This window comes from Saccharomycopsis crataegensis (assembly GCF_037102585.1).
Source record: "Saccharomycopsis crataegensis DNA, jcf7180000000072, whole genome shotgun sequence".
NCBI lineage: Eukaryota > Fungi > Ascomycota > Saccharomycetes > Ascoideales > Saccharomycopsidaceae > Saccharomycopsis > Saccharomycopsis crataegensis.
Window position 1 is genome coordinate 1402100 of NW_027043819.1, and position 24431 is coordinate 1426530.

The 24431-nt window shown below is 37.8% G+C and overlaps 11 protein-coding genes across 11 annotated transcripts; 7 read left to right on the forward strand and 4 right to left on the reverse strand. All coding sequences in view use genetic code 12, as the record gives it.

Annotated features, from left to right (window-relative positions):
- Nucleotides 1–4515: 4515 nt before the first annotated feature.
- DASC09_004730 (Hkr1 protein) lies at nt 4516–8100 on the forward strand (the record flags this gene model as incomplete). Its single annotated transcript, XM_064994076.1, has 1 exon — nt 4516–8100. One exon carries the CDS (start codon nt 4516–4518, stop codon nt 8098–8100), a length of 3585 nt encoding a protein of 1194 aa, XP_064850148.1.
- Nucleotides 8101–8777: 677 nt separating this feature from the next.
- On the forward strand, nt 8778–9881 carry RBG1 (GTP-binding protein RBG1; the record flags this gene model as incomplete). Its single annotated transcript, XM_064994077.1, has 1 exon — nt 8778–9881. One exon carries the CDS (start codon nt 8778–8780, stop codon nt 9879–9881), a length of 1104 nt encoding a protein of 367 aa, XP_064850149.1.
- A 295-nt stretch (nt 9882–10176) lies between these two features.
- Nucleotides 10177–10761, reverse strand: FUN14 (Fun14p; the record flags this gene model as incomplete). Its single annotated transcript, XM_064994078.1, has 1 exon — nt 10177–10761. One exon carries the CDS (start codon nt 10759–10761, stop codon nt 10177–10179), a length of 585 nt encoding a protein of 194 aa, XP_064850150.1.
- A 281-nt stretch (nt 10762–11042) lies between these two features.
- RPS2 (40S ribosomal protein uS5 RPS2) lies at nt 11043–11774 on the reverse strand (the record flags this gene model as incomplete). Its single annotated transcript, XM_064994079.1, has 1 exon — nt 11043–11774. The coding sequence occupies one exon, from the start codon at nt 11772–11774 to the stop codon at nt 11043–11045; it is 732 nt and encodes a 243-aa protein (XP_064850151.1).
- Nucleotides 11775–12444: 670 nt separating this feature from the next.
- DASC09_004770 (uncharacterized protein) lies at nt 12445–13020 on the forward strand (the record flags this gene model as incomplete). Its single annotated transcript, XM_064994080.1, has 2 exons — nt 12445–12452; nt 12522–13020. 2 exons carry the CDS (start codon nt 12445–12447, stop codon nt 13018–13020), a joined length of 507 nt encoding a protein of 168 aa, XP_064850152.1.
- An 822-nt stretch (nt 13021–13842) lies between these two features.
- SPO24 (Spo24p) lies at nt 13843–14055 on the reverse strand (the record flags this gene model as incomplete). Its single annotated transcript, XM_064994081.1, has 1 exon — nt 13843–14055. The coding sequence occupies one exon, from the start codon at nt 14053–14055 to the stop codon at nt 13843–13845; it is 213 nt and encodes a 70-aa protein (XP_064850153.1).
- A 1559-nt stretch (nt 14056–15614) lies between these two features.
- Nucleotides 15615–16460, reverse strand: UTP23 (rRNA-binding ribosome biosynthesis protein UTP23; the record flags this gene model as incomplete). Its single annotated transcript, XM_064994082.1, has 1 exon — nt 15615–16460. The coding sequence occupies one exon, from the start codon at nt 16458–16460 to the stop codon at nt 15615–15617; it is 846 nt and encodes a 281-aa protein (XP_064850154.1).
- A 2588-nt stretch (nt 16461–19048) lies between these two features.
- On the forward strand, nt 19049–19915 carry DASC09_004800 (uncharacterized protein; the record flags this gene model as incomplete). Its single annotated transcript, XM_064994083.1, has 1 exon — nt 19049–19915. One exon carries the CDS (start codon nt 19049–19051, stop codon nt 19913–19915), a length of 867 nt encoding a protein of 288 aa, XP_064850155.1.
- A 360-nt stretch (nt 19916–20275) lies between these two features.
- Nucleotides 20276–20925, forward strand: RAD6 (E2 ubiquitin-conjugating protein RAD6; the record flags this gene model as incomplete). The annotated part of the gene is made up of 3 exons (XM_064994084.1): nt 20276–20317; nt 20421–20485; nt 20568–20925. 3 exons carry the CDS (start codon nt 20276–20278, stop codon nt 20923–20925), a joined length of 465 nt encoding a protein of 154 aa, XP_064850156.1.
- Nucleotides 20926–21368: 443 nt separating this feature from the next.
- SLM5 (asparagine--tRNA ligase SLM5) lies at nt 21369–22898 on the forward strand (the record flags this gene model as incomplete). Its single annotated transcript, XM_064994085.1, has 1 exon — nt 21369–22898. The coding sequence occupies one exon, from the start codon at nt 21369–21371 to the stop codon at nt 22896–22898; it is 1530 nt and encodes a 509-aa protein (XP_064850157.1).
- Nucleotides 22899–23289: 391 nt separating this feature from the next.
- DASC09_004830 (uncharacterized protein) lies at nt 23290–24375 on the forward strand (the record flags this gene model as incomplete). Its single annotated transcript, XM_064994086.1, has 1 exon — nt 23290–24375. One exon carries the CDS (start codon nt 23290–23292, stop codon nt 24373–24375), a length of 1086 nt encoding a protein of 361 aa, XP_064850158.1.
- Nucleotides 24376–24431: the final 56 nt, after the last annotated feature.

The following is a 24431-nucleotide window of genomic DNA, read 5'->3' on the forward strand; positions in this document are numbered from 1 at the left end:
TCTGCTGGAGACACTTAAAACTATTTTTCCTCCCAAAATTTACTCATTTTGAGGCAGTAAGTAGAAAAATAGACGCGTCGTAGCTTTTCATCATGCAATATATTTTCTTGCTTGGTGAAATACTAGGATAGGAGCTTGTAAATAGTAGCATACCAACCCTATTGTTCAAGTAGAGTAACTATTCGCTAAAAATGCAAATATTGAAGAAATCAATATAGTATGTTAAAAAACTAAACAACTGTTAGAAAATAAGGCCGCTTATGTAAAGAGAAGGTGATATTTTACTTAGGCTTTCAAAAGTAATTCGCAGGTTCTTTACAATTAAAAAGATTAACCAAAGAAATCTTTTTAATTGTAAAGAAAAGTCTTCTAAACTTATGTATTAGCAAGAGGAAACTGAATTTGTTTTCTTTTCTAGAATTGTTTCTCATATATATCAAAATTATACTTGTCAAAATTTTGAAGCAACAGAATAGAAAGCCTTTTTCTCCAGAAGGCAAGAAATATAGTTTTAATTTCTCATTATAAGCTGAAAACAATAGGAAATATGATTTAGTTATTTCTTAGTTATTTATTATTCATAGAAATGTTTTATTATTTTAATCTAAAGTACTTTTAAAAGCGCACCACCTAATAATTCTCTTTTAAACGAATATATCTATATTATTTCTGTAGGCGCAAACTATTTACAGATCTTCTCAAGGAGAATTAATCCATATAATTTTATGATGCATCCAGTACCTTCATAATTAGAATGTTCATATTGACATATTTAAGAGCAATATTCCAAGTGAATGAGAATTACTAAAATTAATTTGCCAATTTGCCGTTCAACTTAAAAAAAGATGGTTCGAAAATAAAGTCATCAATAATGTTTCGTTATCGAAGGTCAAGATTATTTGACCCCTACGAAACTTTGGAAGCTGAAGAAGGAATATTGATTCTCGGTGAAACTCATCTTTATTTGATTGAAAATTACTTCCATTGCTCCATATTTAAAATTGATTGCCGGCGAACCAAAATCTAAAAATTTGAAAAAGTCTGTGAAGACTCATAACACAAAGTCTTGGGATTTGGAAAAACTTACATTGACTAAGTCCAGAACTCATCTTTTGACGTTGGCGATGGACTGAAAGTAAGTTTGTACGGAATAATAATAATTACAATAAAGATGAATTAGCAAGCAGAAGCTGAATTTCGGCTTTTCCGCTTACTTCTTATAGATATAATCATATATGATTTGCAGCTATATAAATCTCAATCGGGGGTCATAAACCCTCAGGAACACCCCAGGGGCTATCTAGACCAATGTTTATGTGCTAACAACGAAAAAATGATTAAATTTTAAGTAAAGAGTCGATACCCCGAATGGACCAATAACAATATTGTAAAATATTCATCATTTTCATGGCTTTATCATCTATTTATAACTTATAGTCGCGAGATTTGTGTTAGTTAAGCTACAAAACTTTTCAGCGCACTAAAATAATAATAGTAATAAAATTTAAAAAAAGATCTTCTGTGTTGACTCCAGGGACTACGCAAATTAACTTTAAAAGTCGCTCCAAAACCCTTGAACCCTTGAGAGGAATTTTGTAGGAACTAGATTTCTTTGGAGAATTGCAAAAGTCAATGAAACTTGAAATAATAATAATTAGAAAAAAAAAATTTCAAGCAAATTATTATAATTTGGGAAAAAGATGGAAAACCTGAGAATCTGTCGTTGTTTCAGATGTAAAACCACGAAATTTCAGAGAAAAGAGGCGCGCAACTTAAACGTATAACATCGATTTACATTAATCTGGGACTTACATAGAATAATTCTGGATGTTTCAATAGGATTATTTAACAATCGCTTTGTGTCCTCTTTGAATTGTGACTGAGAAGACCGCTTGAAGATGGATGACTTGAATACCACCTGTTCCTTATTGGTAGTATCTTGGTCCTGGAGAATTGCCGTTTCTGGACTTATTTCCAACAATTATCCATTTTTGGGCCGACAATGCCTTTCGTCTGTGCCTAACTTTTCCACGCAATGCAGATCACTGCACGCACCTTGTGAACCGTGTAGACAGGACCCATAAAAACCGTTTTCTTGGAAGCATGGCTTGCTATCACATAATATAATACCTAGAAGTTTGTCTCTTTATAGTAGCACCACTCGAGATCTGTTTGTTGATACAAAACTGAGAAGATGATCTCTTAGTAATATACCAATGCGTTTGTATTATTATAAATGTCTTCGAAGAATATATCGAATACCGTCGTTACTCCGCCGGTTTCCAAATACGGACCTCACAGACAATAGTATTTTTAGTCTGAAATATACAATGTTATTGTTGGTAATAGTCGTAACTTTTGTATTAAAGATGTCCACACAAGATGAAAAGGGAATGAATTTGGAACAGCAAGCAACAATTCCAAAAATAGGATTGCAAAAATTGTCTCCAATCATACGATATTGGAGCTACGTTGATCGTCATTCCTCTATTTATTTATCCTCTTTTTTTTTTTTTTGCTCTCTATGCCCTCCATGTACTGCCTTTTTCTTTTTCTGAGGAATATCACCATCTCCTTAGTTCTTGGATTCTATTATAAATGTCAAAAAAGTAATTAGTGGTTTACATATTCAAAATCTAGATCTTTTGACAACAACAAGGTTCGTATAATTGGATATTTTCATGATTTTGAAACCAGATTTTTTGACAAGATTGCATGCAAGTAACAGAAGGATGATCCCGGTTTAAGAAATGTGATACAATAACAATAGGAGCTCGTAATTACTTAACATACAGCATATTAACAATAGGAACCTGGTAGTATTTATATTTTATTTTTCCTAGTGATTTACGTACTGAAAAAGAACTATTCCTTTGGACTTATAACTGATTTTTATGTGTACAAACACAAACTTACCAGCACTACGGCCTAAATTGTTCAATATACGAAACGATATTGTTGATTTCATGAGGGTTGAAAAGGTAGCCGTGGGAAACAAGATACTTTGGAGATACTCTTTTTCTTTGTATAGGGATTTTTTTCATGAGAAAACGCAAGTTTGAAGGGTGTCTTATTGACTAACAACGCTTATATGTCATGTGCAATGTAGAGTTTGATGGTCCAACAAGAATATTTCCATCTTCAGCATTAGGAATGATAATTTTGAATTCTCAGCTAATATATATATATATAATAGAGATACGAAAGAATACACGAAGCAACAGTTGAGAGTATGCCAATATTACGGGTTGACTGCTTGTCATTTCTCCGGGAAAATAAAGGATGCGATTTAATCCCTAAATCCGTTTTTGTGTTTGGAGATTCCATTTTGGGGACCAGACTTAGATTTAATTGTCCTTTGATATTCAAGAAACAACAATATGTCGTTTCTTTTTTCAAGATATACTTCAAAAAAAAACAACACATATCAAAACGTAAAAAAAGTTAAATTCAACAATTACGCAATTATTCTGTAAAGATGATATGAAACCAGCTAAATAACAAATAATAGCCCTAATTCAACGCCAGTTTTGTGGAACAATAAACAAGTGATAGTATCAAACATACTGCAAGACCTAAATCACTCTATTGAGACACCTTTGTTTATGAATTCGGTATAATCCAACTCAATGATTCAATTGATACACTATCATGCAGACATATTTTAAAGTTCGATTATTTGCATCTCCATGGCTGGGCTTGTGCGTCAGTTTTACCCGTTTCTTTTTTTTTGCTTCTACTATTGGCTCACTCACCTAAAGCCTCAGAGACAGTAAAGTACCCTGTGTACTTCTCTCTTTTTTTCCTGCTAAAAAAAACAAAAAAAAAACAGCAAACCTCCGAGGCTTTGGCAGATTGCTGCTTTCTCAAGGGACAAGGGAACTATGTGACCCAAACACTACTATCACAACTTTTTTCTTTTTCTTTTGTAAAGACACTGCTTTGGTTAGGTAGCGAAACTAGGTAACACCAGTGAACAAAGCGAAGAACCGCTCAAACATTCGAAACGTCCTCTTGCCAGAAATCCCACAAGTTACCGTTGATGGGGATCGTTGGCGGCCACCATAATAATCTGTACCCACAGATTGCACGGTTTGAGGACGCCAAAAATGGCCGGGGACCTGGAGAAACAAGCTTTGAAAGACCGCAGAATAGGGCATACAAATGCATAAGCACACCACAAACTCAAATAGATTTCGAAAGCTGCGCATGAAGCTGCATTGGGTGTTTTGAATCGGCAGGTACTATATGTGCTGAGGTTTGGTAACCTGTGGCTGCTTGGTTCCAATTAATTTAGCTATTATCCAGAAATTTTGTTATTTTAGTGGGTCATCCGTCGCCAGTTATTAAATTGTGTCTTAATTTTATTTTTATTTTTTGCTTCAGGGGACGTTGGGCATATATTATTGTCAAGAACTATTAAAGAGCGAAAATACAAGCTTCCGAATATCTATAGTAATACCCAATTGTATTATATTCCGATTCGTTTTGATCCTCTTTATATAATTGTCAGATATGAATCTCAGATTGACATTGATATCACTCTCTGTCATCGTGGCATCAATAGCAGCCGAGTCGTCGTCATCAGAAGCCTCTGCACATGTCGAATCAACATCAGCTACATTAGCCGAATCAACTATCAAGTCAGAAACCACAGCAGCTCAAACCACAGCAGCTCAAACCACAGCAGCTCAAACCACAGCAGCTCAAACCACAGAAGCCCATACGACAACTTCTGTGATAGCTACGACTGCTAGTTCTGCCATCAAGACATCTGAATCATCGGCTTCTAAATCATCTTCATCAGAATCACAAACATCAAAAGCCATCACTTCCTCCACCCAAGAAGCAACATCCATAACATCCACAACATCTCCTGCCTCTTCTACTTCTGTGCAATCCAAGGAAAAATCCAGCACAACCCCAAGTGTTGTCACCTCAGAAAAATCTAGCACATCCATACTCAGTATTACTTCTGAAACAGCAGCACAGGTAACGGCAATCTCATCATCCTCATCACAATCATCTAAGAACACCGAAACTCTTTCTTCAGATTCCGGCAAAGGAACTCTGGTTATTTCCACCAGTGCTGCCGCTGCTACTCAATCAACAGCTAGTGCTGCTACCTTATCAACCAGTACAAGTTTACTGGGTAAGCAAGCCACTGTGATCAGTTCTTCAGTAACTTTATTCCAAGCTGGATCCTCCGCTGGCTCTTCTTCCACGTTAAAAACTGAATCTTCTTCTGTGATAAATGCAGGATCTTCATCTACCCGGAGTGCGGGCTCCTCTCCTGCGCAAAGCACAGACTCTTCTTCTACCCTAAACACAGGCTCCTCTCATGTGCAAAACACAGGCTCATCTTCTACGATAAATACTGGTTACACAACATCAACAGAATTATCATCTAAAATTTCATCGGCTTCCTCATACTATTCTCTAACAACAGACCTTGATGGTTATGTTCATAGTGTTCTTGAAACATCATTAAGTACAGACACTAGCTTTTCCAGTTCCACCTACAACACCGGTTTGCCACCAAGCAGTGCAACTGGCTATATTACCTATGTTAACTCACTTGGTCAAACAGTAACTTCAGGCAGTACTGGCGTGACAACATCAGGAAATCAAATTTTGGGTTTATTTGATGGTATGCTTTCTACCATTGGTAGTATTGTTGGTCTTCACGGTGATACTACCAAGACTACATCAAGCGATTTGGCTACAAAAACAACCTCGGAATCCTCTAGTTTTGGATTGATTTCATCAAAAGTAACCTCAGACTACACATCGGAACATGGTGACAGACATTCCAAAACTACCTCCACCTCTGGAGATTTTTTCTCTAGTGTGACCAGCATTGCTAACAGCATCTTCAGCGATGTTACCAGTGATGTTGCTAGTGTCGTCAGCGATGCCACCAGTGATGCTAGAAGCATATTTAACCATGTTACCAGTGATGTGGCTAGTGTTGCCAGTGTTGCCACCAGTGATGCTAGAAGCATATTTAACCATGTTACCAGTGATGTCGCTAGTGTTGCCAGTGATGTTACCAGTGATGTCGCTAGTGTTGCCAGTGATGTTACCAGTGCTGTTGGAAGTATTATCAGCGATGTCACCAGTAACTATGGCCACTCAAAGACTCATAGTACCAAGGACCATTATTCCACCAGTTTGGAAACCTCCAGCACTGCTAACAATTGGTACGCTTCCGAAACCTCCAGCACCATTCAGGAACAAACTACTTCTGATAAACATGGTCACAGCCATACCAGTGCTCAGAGCACCTATTATAGTCAAGCAGTCACATCATCCTCCCAAAATGATTACAGTGACGCGGATTCCACTTCTTCCTATGCTCCTATTTATACCAGTAGTACTGCCTCTCACACTGTCATTAGTGTTTCCTCCCCTACCACAAGTGGCGATAGTGTGGTTAGTTCTAGTAGTAAAGATATGAGCGCTGCAACCTCGTACCACACTGAGAGTATTCAACAAGCGACAACCTCCTACCATACCGAGAGTACTCAACAAGCAACAACCTCCTACGACACTGAGAGTACTCAGCAGTCAACAACCTCACAAGTCAGTTTTAAACAAGTAACTACCTCACAAGCCACTAATGATCAATCATCATCATCTGATTACATCGTCTCTTCAATTGTTGATAATGCTGACACTTCCGCTGCAAGTAGCACCATTAATGCCAAAACCTCATCATCCACCCACGATGCTAGTGAGACCGTGAAAACTGAAGCAGAAGCTAGTGCTACCTCTTCCTCAAGATCACAAGTGAGCTCTATTGTTGTTTTCAGCCCAACTTCAGATAGTTATGTGGCTCTGACGGTTGCCGCTTCTGCATACTCTGCTGCTCAATCTTCTGATGATTCCAAAACTTCTGTTGTGGATTCATTGACTACCAATCACGCAGGGTCTGTTTCTACTATTTCCCCATCTCTGAGCTCGAACTGGCTTCCAACCACTCTTCAAGTTGCTTTGAGTAGTAGTGCTGTATCTAGTGATGATTCCTCGAACCAAATCACTGCTATCAGTTCTGGAGCTACAGAAACTTCTGATGCCACAGTTTCTCACTCCACCAAGACTGATAAATCCACTCAGACTTCCAGTGCTGCTGCCCAGCTCCCTAATGCCATCACCCCTGCTATTGAAGCCACTGTCGAGCAAAACTATACCGTGATCACCATTGGTTTCAAAGCTAGCTTGAACTATCCATTTGTCGTCGAACATTCTTTGGCATCTGCCCAAATCTTCCAGTACTTGCCAGGGGTTTTGAGTTTTGTTTTCAATGATAATGATAACCAAGTTTCCGTCAAACAATTGGTTCCATTCCAATCTTCTGACTTGGATTATATTGTCACAATTGCTGAAGTTTACTTCCCTAAAGACTGGGTCAGCACTTTGAATCAATCAATGCAAATCACATATTCAAACTTCTACTTCAATACCGATGCTACCGAAAATGCTTTGGCTCAATTGGTTGATATTAGTATTCCATTGGTTGGTTTGGAAGCCACCGGCACTAGCTCCTCTTCATCCTCCACTTCCACCTCCACTACCGTTGCGTCTGCCCAAGAATCTGCCGAGGCTGGGTTAAGTAATACCTCTACTGGATCCTTCGATTCTGTCCAAAATACTCAAAAAGCTACCAACCCAAAGCTTCGTGCTGTTGTCTCGTCATCTGGTGTTTCTGCTGCAGTTTATATTTCAGTATTGTTGGTCGGGTTCAGAGTGTACAAGAAAAAGAATGGCATGAACTTCTCTTCCGACAAGGATGGTAATATCATCTTGCCAATTTCTGAGCGTGGGGTAGTTGATTTTGAAAAACAACTTGCTCCAGAAGTATTGGTGAACCCTGAATATGAAGACCCGGCTTTGCAAAGAAGAATGTCATATCAATCGATGACGTCTTTTGCTACCTTTGGTGGTGGTTATGCTGAAACCATTCCAGACCATGATGCGGGGGATATTTTCAGTATTGACGAAATGGACCAGTATGATGATGAGGCAGCAATGATTCAAGAAGTCGAGGCCATCATTCCCTCTATTTCTAACCCAACATCTATGAACAGTTGGTTCTGAGCTTTTCAGTTTTTTTTATTTTTTTTTTTATTTTCATTCATGTTCTTTAAAGTTTTGTTTTACTAGAGTATTCCCTTCCTCTTCTTTTTTTAACCAGTTTGTTTGTTTGTTTGTTTTAGATCTTAGACTTTGATTTTGTTGTTTTACTTTTCTCTTCCTTTGTCGATTCTCTTTGTGTTTCCTGGCAAATGAAGAAATAACTAAAGATACAGACTTCTTTAATTTTCGGCGAGATGTTCGATGGCTGTTGTTCTTCAGTTTATCTTTTCTTTCTCGCTATTATTTTTCCATTCTTTTCTTCTATCATTTAGACATTTTCTTAATTGTTATATATTATATATCCTAGAGCTTAATTATTATTATATTTTGTTTAGAATAGAGATCTCCAGTAAACAGAGTGAAGCAAAAAGAAATCTAAGCGCACCGCATCAGATTAATTTTTTTTTTTTTTTTTTTTTTTTTTTTTTTTTTTTTTTTTTTTTTTCTTTTCAAAAATTTTCAATCGTCAGACACCATCACTTGAGCGATTCTTTTCTTATCATATTTCTAGAAACAGGGGGGTTTCTATTTATTTTCAGGACCTACGAGATAATAGTCAGTGATATTTGGGTTTGGGTTTACAAATAAGAACGAAAATAAAATAAATAAAAAGACCTTAGAAATAAAGACGATATAGAATGTCAACAACCGCAGACAAGATCAAGGCCATCGAGGATGAGATGGCTAAGACCCAGAAGAACAAGGCCACAGAGTTCCACTTGGGTCAATTGAAGGCTAAGCTCGCGAAACTCAGACGTGAACTTCTCACTCCAACCGGAGGAGGAGGAGGTGGTGGTGTTGGTTTCGATGTTGCCAAAACTGGGATCGCCACGGTGGGGTTTGTTGGGTTCCCATCGGTTGGTAAGTCTACTCTTCTTTCAAAGTTGACCGGGACACATTCGGAAGCCGCTGCGTACGAGTTCACCACTTTGACCACGGTTCCTGGGACAATTAAGTATAAAGGGGCCAAGATCCAAATGTTGGATTTACCGGGGATCATTGAAGGGGCCAAGGACGGTAGAGGGCGTGGTAAACAAGTCATTGCTGTGACGCGAACCTGTAACTTGTTGTTTATTGTTTTGGATGTGAATAAGCCACTTAAACATAAACAAATCATTGAGTACGAATTGGAAGGGTTTGGAATTAGAATCAACAAGACCCCTCCAGACATTTTGTTGAAGAAGAAAGAAAAGGGGGGAATTAATATTACCAATACCGTTCCGTTGACTAGATTGACAAAAGATGAAATCCGCGCGGTCATGACCGAGTACAGATTGAACTCTGCTGACATTCAGTTCAGATGTGATGCCACCGTTGATGATTTGATCGACGTCATTGAAGCCAAGAATAGAAAATACCTTCCTGCGGTTTATGTGTTGAATAAGATCGACTCCTTCAGTATCCAAGAATTGGAGTTGATGTACAAGATCCCAAATGCTGTTCCAATCTCCTCAGGTAAAGGATGGAACTTGGATGATTTGTTAGAGATGATGTGGGACAGATTGAACTTGGTACGTGCTTACACAAAGCCAAAGGGACGTTTACCGGACTTTAATGAACCAGTGGTTTTGAAGAATGGGAACTCTAGCATTGAAGATTTCTGTAAAAGTATCCACAAGAGTTTGGTGGATGATTTCAAGACTGCTTTGGTGTATGGTAGCAGTGTCAAACATCAACCGCAATATGTTGGTTTAAGTCATGTATTACAAGATGAAGATGTGGTTACTATTTTGAAGAAATGATATATATACATATGAATGGTTGATATTTCCAGGACATTGTATATATATATGTATACGGGCTGAATATGCTCAAAAAAAAAAAAAAGATTGGTACTATATTTATCGTCTTTTCCAAGTAGGTCTCATGGGAACTACAGGTTTTTCTTTCTTAATGCTTTAATGTCTTTTGTTTGCCTTGTTACCAATCATTCTATCTTGTAGTAATCAACTATTATTATGAATGATGCAGTGGTTTTACAATTGTGAGGGTGAGTGTGATGGGTACTTTGTATATATTTAAAGGACAGTCTACTTTTTATACATTCCAGGCAGCAATGATAAAACTTAAAAAGAACGCGAGTTTAAAGCTTGGATTATTCAATAAAAAGTCTCGTAGATTCAATCTTTGGGTTCCGAGCGATAGTATCCCGTTCCAAGGAATCTGAATAATCCCCCGATTTTCAAGAAACTCTATTGACAAAAATGTGGTGAAAGAAATAAGGGCCAAAACGTACGATAATTTCCCAATGATGATACCGAGAGCAAGCCCAAACATAGAGCCATATGTCAAATCGTCATATGAAAGCTTGTGGTGCTTTTTGTTAGCCTGGCGTGTTTCTGGTGATACCCCAGCATAAGTACCTGGTGGGGGTGATTGGATGAGCACATCATTGGAAACATGAGGAGAATTTGAAAATACAAGCAACCCTCCGGTAAATGCTGTTGCTCCAAAGAGCACACTAGCACCAAGTTTTGTCCGCACTATAGGGATAGTTCTGGCAATCACAGGCTTGTTGAAATTGCCAAAGAGGCGAGTGTTGGACAAAGCAAAGCGCCTACCGCAACTAACAGACGTTTTGCAACGAGCCAATGTGGCGAGAATATTAAATTGGCGAAACATAGAGGTGAAAATAGGTTTATCAGTACAACACAACAGCAAACTCCAATAACCTTCAAGTGTTTGAGATATAATAAATAATATTTATTCAATAAATATTTAGATAATCAGAATAGGCAAGAAAAAAATAAAAATTACAGAAAAGGTTGCTGTCAACACACGTGCACTCTGGGGTCCAACCATGAAAACTTACAAGGGTTTGGGGTTATTTTTAATGAACAACTATAATAATATATTTATCGAAGTTACATATTTAGGAACATCAGCATCGAGTATTGACATGCTTATTTGGAAGCAGTCAAGTAACTGGCGTATTCGTCGAATGGAGATGGGGTCAAAACAGTTTCCTTCCACAAGTTTGGAGTCAAGAAACCGTAAGTGTTACCGATAGCAGCGAAGGCAGCCTTCAAGGTGTTTTCGGTAGTTCTGGTAGAACCAGAAGAGGAAGTGTAAGCATCTTGGATACCAGCCAATTCCAACAATCTCTTGACGGCGATGGAAGCAACCAAACCAGAACCTCTTGGAGCTGGGATCAATCTGACAGAGACGGAACCACACTTACCGGAGGTCTTGTTAGCCAAGGAGTGAGGTTCACCCAAGTTGGAACCCCAGTAACCTCTTCTGACTGGAATGATAGACAATTTGGCAATGATGATGGCAGCTCTGATGGCGGTGGCAACTTCCTTAGCGGTCTTGACACCCAAACCAACGTGACCGTTTTCGTCACCAATGATGACAACAGCCTTCATTCTGGTTCTTTGACCAGCTCTGGTTTGCTTTTGGACAGACTTGATCTTCATCAATTGGTCCTTCAAACCTGGCAAGATTTGGTCGACAATTTGGTATTCCTTGACTGGCAAAGAGTGCAAGTAAATTTCTTCCATAGTGGTGACCTTACCAGACTTCACAAGTCTACCAAGCTTGGTGACTGGAACCCAGGCCTTTTCACCATTGTCTCTTCCTCTTCTTGGTCTTCTACCCTTAAAACCACCTCTCTTTGGAGCTTCAGCAGACATTTTTGATAATTAAAGTATTATTTGTCGGAATTTAATTCACGGAACCGCGGGTTGTTGCGTTCAATCGACTTTGCTTTGGGAATCTTTATCTATATATGACAGTTTGGAAAATGGTGAAATTTTTTTTGGTGGTTTTTCGAGGAGTGAGCGATAGTGGGGGTGTCGAGGGGTGCTTGTAGCGGAGAATCATAATTTCCTGCTTATGTCAGCAAATTGGTCACATATACCAGGTGAAAGTCACATGTATATGAAGGGCTAATAGTAATCTCAAACACGTGATAAATAGGGCGCAAATACGTCATATTCTTATCACCCCCTCAATCAATCACATGCCTATATGCAATGCGGTGCATGTGTCGCCCCGGTTGATAAGTGCAGCAGCCGGGGGAGTTGAAGCTTGCTGTGGGTGGGTGTCCAAAGCAATCGAAGAGTGTATGCATATATATATATATATATATATATATAGTAAGCCATCTCTTCTATCTAATTTGTAGCATAAGATATATGTTATTCCTGGTATACCTTGTCAGATCCCATAGTGATAGCTTTTATTATTTTTTTAAAACATTTCTTCTTCAATCAGTCATCTCTCTTAATATTTTTTGAATATTACAATTCAACCTGTGTTATTTCCTCAAAATAAATACTAAACTCTAGAACGAATATAATCATGTCTAGGTAAGTTGGTGATCTGATTCTGGGATCCATCCTTTCTATTTTTTACTTGAATACTAACTCTGGAATTAGCTACGCTGAGAAAGCTGCAAAGAAAGGTCCTTTGGGCGAAGAGATTGCCGTTGATGAGCAGAAAGTTAACGAGGATCTTAGGGAGGCAAAAGCAAAGATTGTTGATAAGTTGGATAGCGCTAAGGAGAAGGCACATCTGGCCCTTGAAAATGTTGATAAAGAAGATATCCATCGCAAGATTGATGACGCTGAGAATGCCATTATCAAGTTTATCAAGTCCATAGGTAGCGGGTTTAGCCACTATGCTAACTTGACGGCTAAGAAGGCCGGAAGCGCCACCTGTACTGCCAAAGAGGAGTTAAAGAACCCTGTTGTTGCTTCCCAGGCCATTATCGCTACCGGTGCACTTATTGGGGGGATATATGCCTACCAAGAGCGCTTTAGACTCAAGAAGATTCCAGAAGACGTGTTGTGTGTTTATGCTTCGGTGTTGACCGCGGTAGTGCTATTGGATGGGATCACCTTCAAGAAGTTGTACCCAAAATACAAGAAGAAGTAATGGATGATGACGTTCGAAAAAAAAAAGATTCAAAACCTCTCATTTTTGTATCCCCATTCTGTTTTCTTATATTTTTTTCTTTTTTTTTCTTTGAAGGCAAGCCCCATGGTTTCTATACCTACTATTTTGTTGCTTTCTCTATAGCTTATATGAATACATCTTCTGATAATATCTTGAATATTCGGGATGGTATATATTTATAAAAAAAAAAAAAAAAAAAAGAAATTACAGCATGTAATCAAATATGATATTTACGCTTATGACTAGTGATCATGACCACATCTTGTCTTTTTCTTGTGTGCTTCTCTCTTTCCTGCTTCACAACAATGGCAATAATAGAGCGATGATGCAAAAAAAAAAAAGCTGTCAAAAAAAAAAAAGTTTGGAGTAATTTCTGAATGCACCCGCTTTTTGAATTTTCCTTAATTTTTGCTAGGTGACTCAAAAGTCCTCATTATTTGCTTATTAATTATGATTACACAATCTACACCGGCACAACAATATCGTAATACAATCATATATTTCTATTGAAGGTGACGAAGAAATAAAAAAAACTATAATAATGAAAAACTAACCAACCAATAATACACTAATGAAGAGCAACTAGAGACTACTCAACCTTGATAAGAACAACAGCAACAATCAAATAACACCCAAGAAATGTAAATAAAATAAATTGAAACAAGAAAAAACAACAGTATAACGTCCAACGGTAACTAGGAAACACCAACAATGTTCATATACTTATGACAAACGATATCAAAAGCAACATAAAATCACAAACTTTTTGTCTGTATTTTCTTTTTTAGCGCCCCTTCCCTATTATAGAGAGACTTCGATGTCACTGACGTTGGACAAGCTGCGACCAGGTTTAGATGTTTTTGAAGTTGGCAATTCAATACCGTCTGATGGAGACAAGTCAATTAAGTCACCTGTATTAGCAGAGGTCTTAGAGTTTTCAGAAACCGGGGAGATCTCTGGGATGACAAATGGCTTAGACATGTCGCAAGTCAAAGTAAGGAAGTGGTTTGGCATTTTGAGAATATGAAAGATCTTGAGTGTCCTGTTCGGAAATTTTTCCTCTGGATTGGTAATTTGTAAAGATATTGATGAAGAACAACTATTGAAATTACAAAATGGCAAATGAAAAATTGGGGAATCGCTGGTCCCTTATATAGTGGTCCCGAGGCAATGCTTGACATCATCGTCCCCGGGGTCATTCATGAGTGACATCGTGCAGGAAAAACGTGACGCTACAAACTCTATTGGTAATCGCTTCCATAACAGTTGCCGTGATAACCACCGAAAAATGGCTCAAGTAGATCCTTCCAGAAGCTTTGGAAAATCCGGACTTTACCTTTACAATATCCAAAAAGCGGTGTACAGTGCCTCCGTCATATTTGGGTCATCTCATTTGGCAGGTGCGGTCTTGGAAGATGACAACAAGATCACGAAGATCGTTCAGATATGTGACCAGCTATGACTCACCACTTTTGATTACTACTTTTGATTGAATACTGCTGATGCATACTCCAAAGGGTTCTCAGCAACTGGTATGGACAAATACACTACGATATATCCTTAATGACAGGATTATCTTGATTTTATCTAGCTGAGCCTCAAGATATACTGTTCTATCCAGGGGGTTATAATACCTCTATCTTAATCCCAAGGGATACCTCCAGTAACTTAAAACCTTATCTATGAAGATTTATAGGTTTGTGGAGTTGCAATTGCTTGTGGAGTATTTTAGATAGTGCATATTGATCAGTGAGTGGAATTATTCCAACTTTTTGTATCTTTATGATAGAGAAATGATCCTATTCTGCGATCATAACGGAGAGTAGCCTGTCGCCAGACGGTCTTGACTAAACCTTACACTGTAGAAAAGCACATTAGATAAGAAACTATTGAAACTATCCTGATAATCAACCTAGATAATTTTTCCGAGAAGTTAGCCCAAACGAAGAATCGGAAAATGGTGGTATGACAAGAGTGACCATCACCCAGGCCTCACCTAAATGTTATTGTCCAATGATTGACTTCAGTTCATAAAGAGTACAGGCCATTATAAAGACCCTTGAATAGCACTTGAAGTTTGGCTGATGATGATGTGAGCTTCTTAAAGAACCATATGTCCCAAAAAAATACAACATTCTAGCTTTTTGTATACATATATGGAAAATAATAGCAAAAAATAATTTCCAGCTATAACAAATGGTGTATTATGATGAGGGATAAAGTATTGCCTCACATGTGATTTTTAAAGGTTGTCAGTAATTTTTTTTTAGACACCCATTGGATTTAAATATTATCCGGTTTCTTAATTCACAGAGTCAAAACAGTATTATTATAAGTATGGATGCGTTAAACCAAAAGAAAAAAGAAAAAATCTGACGCTGGTGGCATGTCAGATATGTTTACAAAATGATTATCACATTTGACTAACTAACAAAAAGTTCCACAAATTTTCATATATATACTGAGAGCTGATGAGACAGTGAAAAGTACAGATGACCCGTTTCAACAAACTCTATACATTCAGTTGATTAATAAACTATAATAAAAACAATGAAAACCTAATAATACAATGTTCAATCAGAATCATTACCAACTTCTAATTCGTCTCTAGTACCCTTTTCTTCTGACTGATTTTCCTCGAGATTCTCACTAGGCTGAGCTCCATTATCTGTATTATCCTCAGCACCATCATCTTGCTTATCCTCAGAATTTTTGTTCCCATGCTTTCTTCTTCTCTTCTTTTTTGGGCCTTCTTCTTGCTTATTATCACCAGCTGTAGGCTTCTTCTTTTTCATACTCAAAGGATTAGGTTCTTTTGGACCTCTTTTCCTCTTTGCTCCGGCTTTTTCTTTTTCTGCTTCCCCTGTGGAGTTTCCTCCCTTGACAAGCTTTCCTGCCTTGATGTCATTCAAGCCACCACTCAATTTCGATTGCTCGAACTGTTTTTGCTTAGCATCACTCGAATTACTCAATGGTTCCATGATCATCACCGATCTATTCATGTAAAGCAATGGCACCCCCGGGATATGACGGAGTTTGCGTCTAAGATCAATGCTCTGAGTACACACTACATATCTATGCTTGTTCTGGCCTTTGATGTCAATGATACTGTCAATACAATCGTAAGGATCAATTGCCTGGTCCTTGTGCCCGCATCTTCTACGCTCAAAGTTTTTGGCAAGGGAGATCGCCGACTGATTCTTGGATTCATAGAGCTTCTGCATGCAACATTGGGTTATCATTGGTTTTACTTCATCTTGCACCGTGTTTTTAAGATATTTCACTAAATCAATCCCTGAGTGATCAGCCACTTCAACAATTTCATGGTCCACAATAATTTGGTACGGAGCACGGAACTTGAACGCATGGTTGTATACAAGCATCTGCTTTCTGTAGGATTTCGATCTCTTTTGTCTCATCTTGGGTTGTTTGAAATTATTCGAATCACAATACCGAAAGTAAAATAGTAATAGAATGAATAATTCGGGACTTGTTTAACAAATAGACAGTGTTGGTATGCCATCACCTCTTTGCAAAAAATTTTTTTTTTTTTTTTTTTTTTAGATGAGCTTCAGATGTTAGCGGCCCTGAGAGCTTCAGTCCAGGGTTCGTAACGACTATACCGTCTCCACGTAGCAAAGAATGAAAGAAACTTACATACAGAACAGCCGAGAATAGTGTGTGATTTAATCTTTTGAAATTTGTAATCCAAAGTAGCTCACAGCATGTTTCGCGAAAGAACCTCTCAAATTCACCAATAGTATATCTCTTAACAAAAACTGTACAATAAGACATAAGTTTCAGTACTTGACAAACTTGAAAACTCTCCGGTTGAACAATAATAGAATTCTGACGTTTGATAATATTACAGAACTTAAAAAACTTGATAGTTTTAGAGAATTAGAGACTCTGATTGTTTCTGGATACAAAACTGACGATATCAAGATGAAATTTTGATCATTAATGATTGCATTTTGTCGGGACCCACCATGGTGGTCCACCATGGCGGTACTTATTCATTGACGAATGATGAATTGTAATAACTTCATTACCCGATTATTCAGTTGTCTGAATTCAGAACATTGTATTGTTATTACACTATAGTTATAACAATAGCTGGGCCCTGAATGTTAGATGGACTGGAAGCAGGAGACTCCAATGGCGGTCGTCAGGAGACTCATGTTTAAATGGACTGGAGTCAGCAGACTCCAATATGTCCGGAATCCAGTCCAGATGGCCACTTCCACTTATCATGGAAGGAATAGAAGTTATTACTTAAGGATCTAGTATCCTTCTATCTACAGTTGAGATAGTCTAATAATAGAAGTAAGCTTAGTTAACTAAGAAAGAACCAATAAACATTTAACCAATCCCAAATCAATTTAATACCTTGTAATGTCTGAGAATACCTTATCCACTCCCGCGGCTACTGATTCCAATGGAGCTCCACAAGCTGAGATCCCTAGTGTATCTCATCACATTTGCTCTCTTTGAAAACATCCAATGGATTTAAACTAAATTCTGAGTACTCACAGATTGACAAAGATATTGCAATCAAATATCCTTCAAATACAAAGTTACTTTGATGAAAGCTAGGTAAAATGGTGCTGGCGTCAATAAGAATCATATATGCTATTTTATTTATTTATTTGTATTCATAAGATCAATCTTTTATTATATTTTGATGTTCAATTATCATTGTGTGTTTGCTTTAAATCTTTTTTGTCTTCACTTAAGGCTAAACTATAGTCCCATAAATAATATAGATATCGAAGAAGATATTGGGGTTGATATTCACAGATATGGCTTTTCGTTAATATATCTTATACCTACTTTTCCTAGTTGTTTCGTCAATCTGTTTCTTCAATTGTTAGTTTAAGATCCTCTGAAATGCCCATTCTCATCTAACTTTTCAGTTAAAAAAAGTTGGCGGGAGTAAAGATATTCCCATAAATTGAATATATTGTTTTATTTGAGCATAATCAGGAACCAACATGGCAACTGTTAGTATTTTCAGTTATCACTAAATGGTAGAGGAGATTTGTATACTTAGATTTTGGCACGGTTTGAGTTTTCAAAGCATTATGGTTTTTTTTTCTCCTCTCCATTTTATCAGAGGGATACTGTATGCTTTTTGCTTTTGTGTAAGTAGTTAGTAACTGCCACAAACATGTTTTTATCTCAGCATGAGTGCAGGATGTAAACAAAGCTGCATCAACTGAAAACACAAAGACAAACAAAAAAAAAAAGAAGAGTGCCCTAAAACTCTTTATTGACCATATCTATAATTATCAGCTCCATGCAATGAAAAGAGAAAAGGGTGATCTTATTAATACAAGAGCGAGTGGTTGAATCAACCACCTTTCAACCACTTCCCCTTTCACTATAGTGTTCACAAACATGCTGAAGACCTTGGTGTTGGGGGACCGTAACCTCCACATAAAACCAGTACACCAGGAATTTAAACCTTACACCAAGATATCTTTGCCAATATTTACCACCACAATGGTATACATGTTTATTCACTAAAACTACTATTAACTCTCTACAGAAGAGATTGAAGATTTCCTATGGTTGGAAATATTCCTCATTTTGGATACTAAGGAGGTTTTCAATTATCGTGGAAGGAAGTATCTACTATTTGAGGATATTTTCCAACCAACTAAATAACCAACCAACTGCATGTCTAATTGATCAGCATCAAATCACTTCAAACACAATAAGCCACATGAGTTTTTCTGTGCTCCCTTAAAATACTATTGGTATGTTTAACTTACCAAATAGGAGAGTAACAATAATAAGAACAAGAATTTGTGCCTAAAGGTTAAGTAAGATATCTAATAAAAGACTGTAAAACAACTCTATTAACACAACACTGATAGAAATATTTCGGTTCTCGTGACCAATTCTTTTTTTTTTATTTTTTTTTTTTTTTTCTTCGTCTTACAAAAACTTGGTGATTTTCGATGGGCGGTTATTCTATGGAGAGATTCCACAGAGTATAGCCATGTGGAGATACAATACCAGGATATATAACAGCAATATCACTACAAGAGTCCTTGCTAGAAGTCTTCAATTGACAAGAAATGTCTCGGATTCCAATGGAGTGCGTCCAGGAAAGAGAAGAATGACTCCTTCTCAAAAGAAGAAGCAGGCGGCGGAACTAGCCAGACTCAGTTTCACTGATATCTTTGATTTCTTGTCACATAATACTCCAGAAGAATTGCATCAGCAAGAAGATGTAGATATGGATAATGTCTTCCAGAACCCAGAGATTTTCAAGAAATTGACGTTCAACCAGCAAAACATAGTGATCGAAGAGTTGGACAGCTACAAGCTCGGGGAATGGCCAGCCATCCCACAAGATGCAAAAAGATTGATGTATTACGTGTCTTATGGTAACTGGGGTCCAAGAGAATCTTTCAAAGACCCACTTTCTCGAAATTACGTCCCCGAAGATATACCGTTCACCCTTTTAAGTATAAAGACCGCATCGCCAACGCCATCGACTCCAATAACGAAGTTGAAGTCGGTGAATTTGATGTCAGTAACAAAGGAACGTCAGAAGCAGTTCGACAATAATGTGAGGAAATTGGATCCTGCGAGTCAGGCAGTGGTTATATTGGGGTTCTTGGTCTCAGTGTTAGCGTTGATCAGAGATAAGTTTCTGGATAATGTTGAAGCAGAAGATCAATGTCTCATTGGTGATTTAGTTGAGGAGCCAGAATCTGTGGAATGGATCAATGATTTGGAAAAAAGGCTAAATAAATCAGAAGAGAATGTCGGGGAAGTTGCAGCGGCAGTGAAGGAAATAACCGAAAATCCACAGCCATCAAGCCAGAACAGAAAGTGGTATTACTTGTGGTTACGATAATGATGATATAGTCAATAATAATCTGTGAATAGTATGGTATGAACTCGTTTTTGTTTTATCTCTTGTTTTTGACGTAGAGGCAGTAGAGATAGTGAGTGATGTTATCTCAGTAGTGCGATTAGCGTATCATCTTTTTTTTTAAAAATAAATTGCCACCTGAGCTTTGGACAGTTCAGTTTTAATACATATAATTCATTTATAAGGAAGTGGTTGGTCTCAGAAGTCGTTTAGGATCATCATTTTTAGAAGGAGTGTGTTTGTAATTTGGAACTCATCGGTACAGATCATTAGCTACAGATCATTAGCTACCATCATTAAATAACTTTGCAATTAAAATAAGAAACATATATTACACTAGCCATGTCCACCCCAGCTAGAAGAAGATTGATGCGTGATTTCAAGGTAGGTTTGTTTATTTCATTCTTCAGCGGTATCTCTTTTCTGCTAAATCTCAGAAATATGGCCATAGTGTTAGTGACCTTGGTACTAATAATTCGATTTATAGAGAATGCAGCTGGACGCTCCGGCAGGATTGAGTGCCTCTCCATTACCTGATAATGTTCTCGTTTGGTATGTGTTATAGGTCTTCTTTCAATAGTTACGACATTCCAATGATTGATGAGATTTTACTAATGCTCTTTTTTTTTTTTAGGAATGCTGTCATTATCGGACCTTCGGATACCCCTTTTGAAGATGGGACTTTCAAACTCAAGCTTACATTCGATGAACAGTATCCAAATAAACCACCAGCAGTGGTATTTCTAAGTAAGATGTTTCATCCAAATGTATACGCCTCAGGCGAGTTATGTTTGGATATTTTGCAGAACAGGTGGTCACCAACGTACGATGTTGCTTCGATCTTGACATCAGTCCAGTCATTATTGAACGATCCAAACATTTCAAGTCCCGCAAACGTTGAGGCCGCCAATTTGTACAAGGACCATAGATCACAATATACCCAAAGAGTCAAAGAAACCGTTGAAGAGAGTTGGGAAGATGATTTTGAATGAGGTAGTGATATAGCATTATAATAACTTAGGCTCGGGAAAATTTACAGAAAAGAAGCACATAACTTGAACGTTCCTTAGTTATGGTTAGTTTCCAAAATTTTCATGTTTATATCTAGATTTATCATTAAAAAAGAAGGTCTCGGGCTGATTGCACCCTAAACACAAGGTTTTTTCTTGGTGGTTTTTCCATTCCCCTAAAAACCCCTTTCTTTTTCTTTTTTTTTTTTTTTTGTTCTCTTTCATTACCCTTTTTTAACACCCAATGTATACTATTCTTAAACCCTCTAAGTTTTATTTTAATAGACACTATCGCTCACTTGATTGTTGTAACATTATCCATGCGATTGGAGAGAGCGCACGCAGAAAAAAAAAAAATTATTAAGAGGAAAATTGGTAATCTTCCACATCATACCTATTATACATCCAAGAAGAGTCATCTAACCATGAAATGCCTCCAGTTGCTCCAGTCCAGGATCTTGGGTTCCTGTGGGAGGTCTCGGGCTCACTCACCTCTTAAAAATTACAATCGCCTTTCATCAACCACCACCAACTCTCAAGCGGTGTTACAAAAAGATCTCAAGTCGTTGTTTTCTAATCCTCCATTGGAAAACTCATTTGTCCAAACACAAGGGTGGATCAGATCGGTCAGATCGATGAAAAAAATCGCGTTTGTTGATTTATCTGACGGAACAACTTTTAATAGTATCATGATCGTCACCAGTCCGGAAATCGCCAAAGATTTACAAACTGGAAGCTCGATCATGGCAAAGGGAAGCTGGGTCAAATCTAAGGGAAAGAACCAGCTATACGAATTGAGTGTCACCAAACCAGAAGATCTCCAGGTCATTGGCAACGTTGAAGAGAATTACCCTTTACAAAAGAAATTCCATACCGCAGAATTCATCCGGTCTTTACCAACCTTGAAATTCCATACTTCCAAGTTGTCAACCGTAATGAGATCAAGATCGTTTATGGAATACAAATTACAAGAGTTTTTCCAAAGTGAAAATTTCATAAAAGTCAACCCCCCATTGATTACCGGGTCGGATTGTGAAGGGGCAGGGGAATTGTTCCAAGTGGAAAGTGCTTCGGTGGTGGCCAAAAAATTGGCCAATCCTCAGGATAAACAAATCACACCATTCTTTGGGAAAAACAGTTATTTAACAGTGTCAACCCAATTACATCTTGAGATTCTTGCGCAGTCGTTGAGCAAAGTATGGGCTTTATCTCCTTGTTTCAGAGCAGAAGCCAGTGATACCAACAGGCATTTGAGTGAGTTCTGGATGCTTGAAGCGGAAATAGCGTTCGTGGACAAAGTTGACCAATTAACATGGTTCTCTGAAAGAATGATCAAGCACGTCATCAACGGTATCTTGACCAATGAAAACGGGGCCCTCGATAATCTTTTGAAGAATTCTAAGCGTTCAAAAGAAGAATTGTTGGAGATCGAGAACCGTTTGAAAGTGTTGCAAGATAATAACAAAAATTGGTATCAAATCACTTATAATGAAGCCATGGACTTGTTGTTGTCCTCTGGAAAGAACGACTGGAAATACTTGCCTCCAGTAAGAGGTAGCTCATTATCTACGGAACATGAAAAATACTTGACCAATGAAGTCTTGAAGGCACCAGTATTTGTCACCGATTATCCAAAAGACGAAAAGGCATTTTATATGAAAATCAATCCAGATAATGAAACCGTGGCCTGCTATGATTTGCTTTTCCCGGTGATGGGAGAGTTGATTGGCGGGTCGGTTAGAGAATCCAACTACGATGTGTTATTAAAAGAGATTGAAAGACGTCAAATGAGCTTACCGGATTTGCAATGGTACTTGAACTTGCGAAAGAATGGTAGCGTACCGCATGGTGGGTTTGGCATGGGGTTCGAACGACTTGTGAGTTTTGTGTGTAATATAGATAATATTAAAGATGCTATTCCATTGTCGAGAAGCATCGATAATTGTGACTGTTGATAGAAAGATAATTCATTTAGGTCGATATAAATAGAAAATAATTTGCTTGTATTTCTTATTATGATAGGAAAGCTGTAAGCAACTTGGCGCTAATTTGTAATGATTTTGATAGTCTGATGACCCATTATTCGAATATCTGAGAGCCATAGTAACTGGGTATAACAAAAGACTGGAATTTGTTTTTGTCAACAGATGTTGAGGAGATCATAATATTCTATATAATTGAGAGTTTCATTTTGTGAGGAGTGCATAATCAGTTCTGCATCTTGTTATGTGCCCTTTCCACGGTACCACAATAATAGAAAAAATATCATCACAACATACAATAGATTATATTTATTCATTACTTTTTGTGTATTGCAATACTAGGATAATAGAGATAATATAATATATGATGAATTTCAAATTACTGGGAAAGACAAATAAAAATACCAACAGAATAATTTCCAAAGGGTTGAAACCATCGATATTCGATGATGGATCATCTGATGATAATAGTGAGCACGACAGCCAAGAAACAAACAACGACCATAAGATGGCATTAAAACGACAGACAGAACTGTTGATTCAGGATCAGAATGAGCTATTGCAGCGACGAGCTGCCAGTGAGGTTGCCAATATTGATGAGTCCGCATATCAGTATGATGAATTGTATGAGGGCCTACGGAATGATCCAGATGATACCAAGAAAAGAAAAGCCGATGCCAGTAGCCGAAATTTGGAAGGATTTTTGAAGATGAAGGAGGAAAGAGAGCGGAGAAAATTACTAAGTCAAGATTTACTTAATAAGAAACGAATCGAGGAGGAAAAATCCACTGGAGAAGAAACCGAGACATTTGTTACTTCAGCGTATAAAAAGCAACAGCTGGAATTACAGGAGATTGTCGAAGAAGAAAAAAGAAAGCAAGAGGAAGAGGAGAAGAAGAAACAGCAGTCTAAAAAGGGCGAAGGTCTAGGAATGAGGGGAATCTACTTGAAATTCCTTGGCGATGAGGTGATGGAAGATGAGAAACAGAAAAAAAGTTTAGTGGATATTCCAAAAATGCCACAGGAAAGGCCCCCAATGCCCCCAATCGTGAAAAAAAAAGGCAGCTTATATAATGAAGAAGATGATGATAATAATTGTGAATCTGAAGAGAGGGATGAGGTTCCGGCTGGTTTATCTGGCGGTTTGAATTTTGCTGCAAAGGATGCTAATCTAAAACCAGAAAACATTGTAAATAGAACCCCGCCAATTATAGAAAGAAGCACTGATTCGAAAGTCGATGAAACCTTGGAGTTTATCAAGAAGGCCACAATTACAAATAAGGGACAAGAATCAACAGATACTTCGGCCGAAGCAAAACTCGAGAAGTTGATCAACCTATATTATGAGACCAGCAATGTGACAGAAGCTGATCTCGCTGAGGCTACAAAAAAATATCATCTTCGTAAAAGAGAAGAACAAAGGAAAAAGAAGAGTAGACAGCAGCTATGATATGGTACTTAATTTTTTCAATATATATCGACTATAGTCGATGAGCTGGGGTGCAG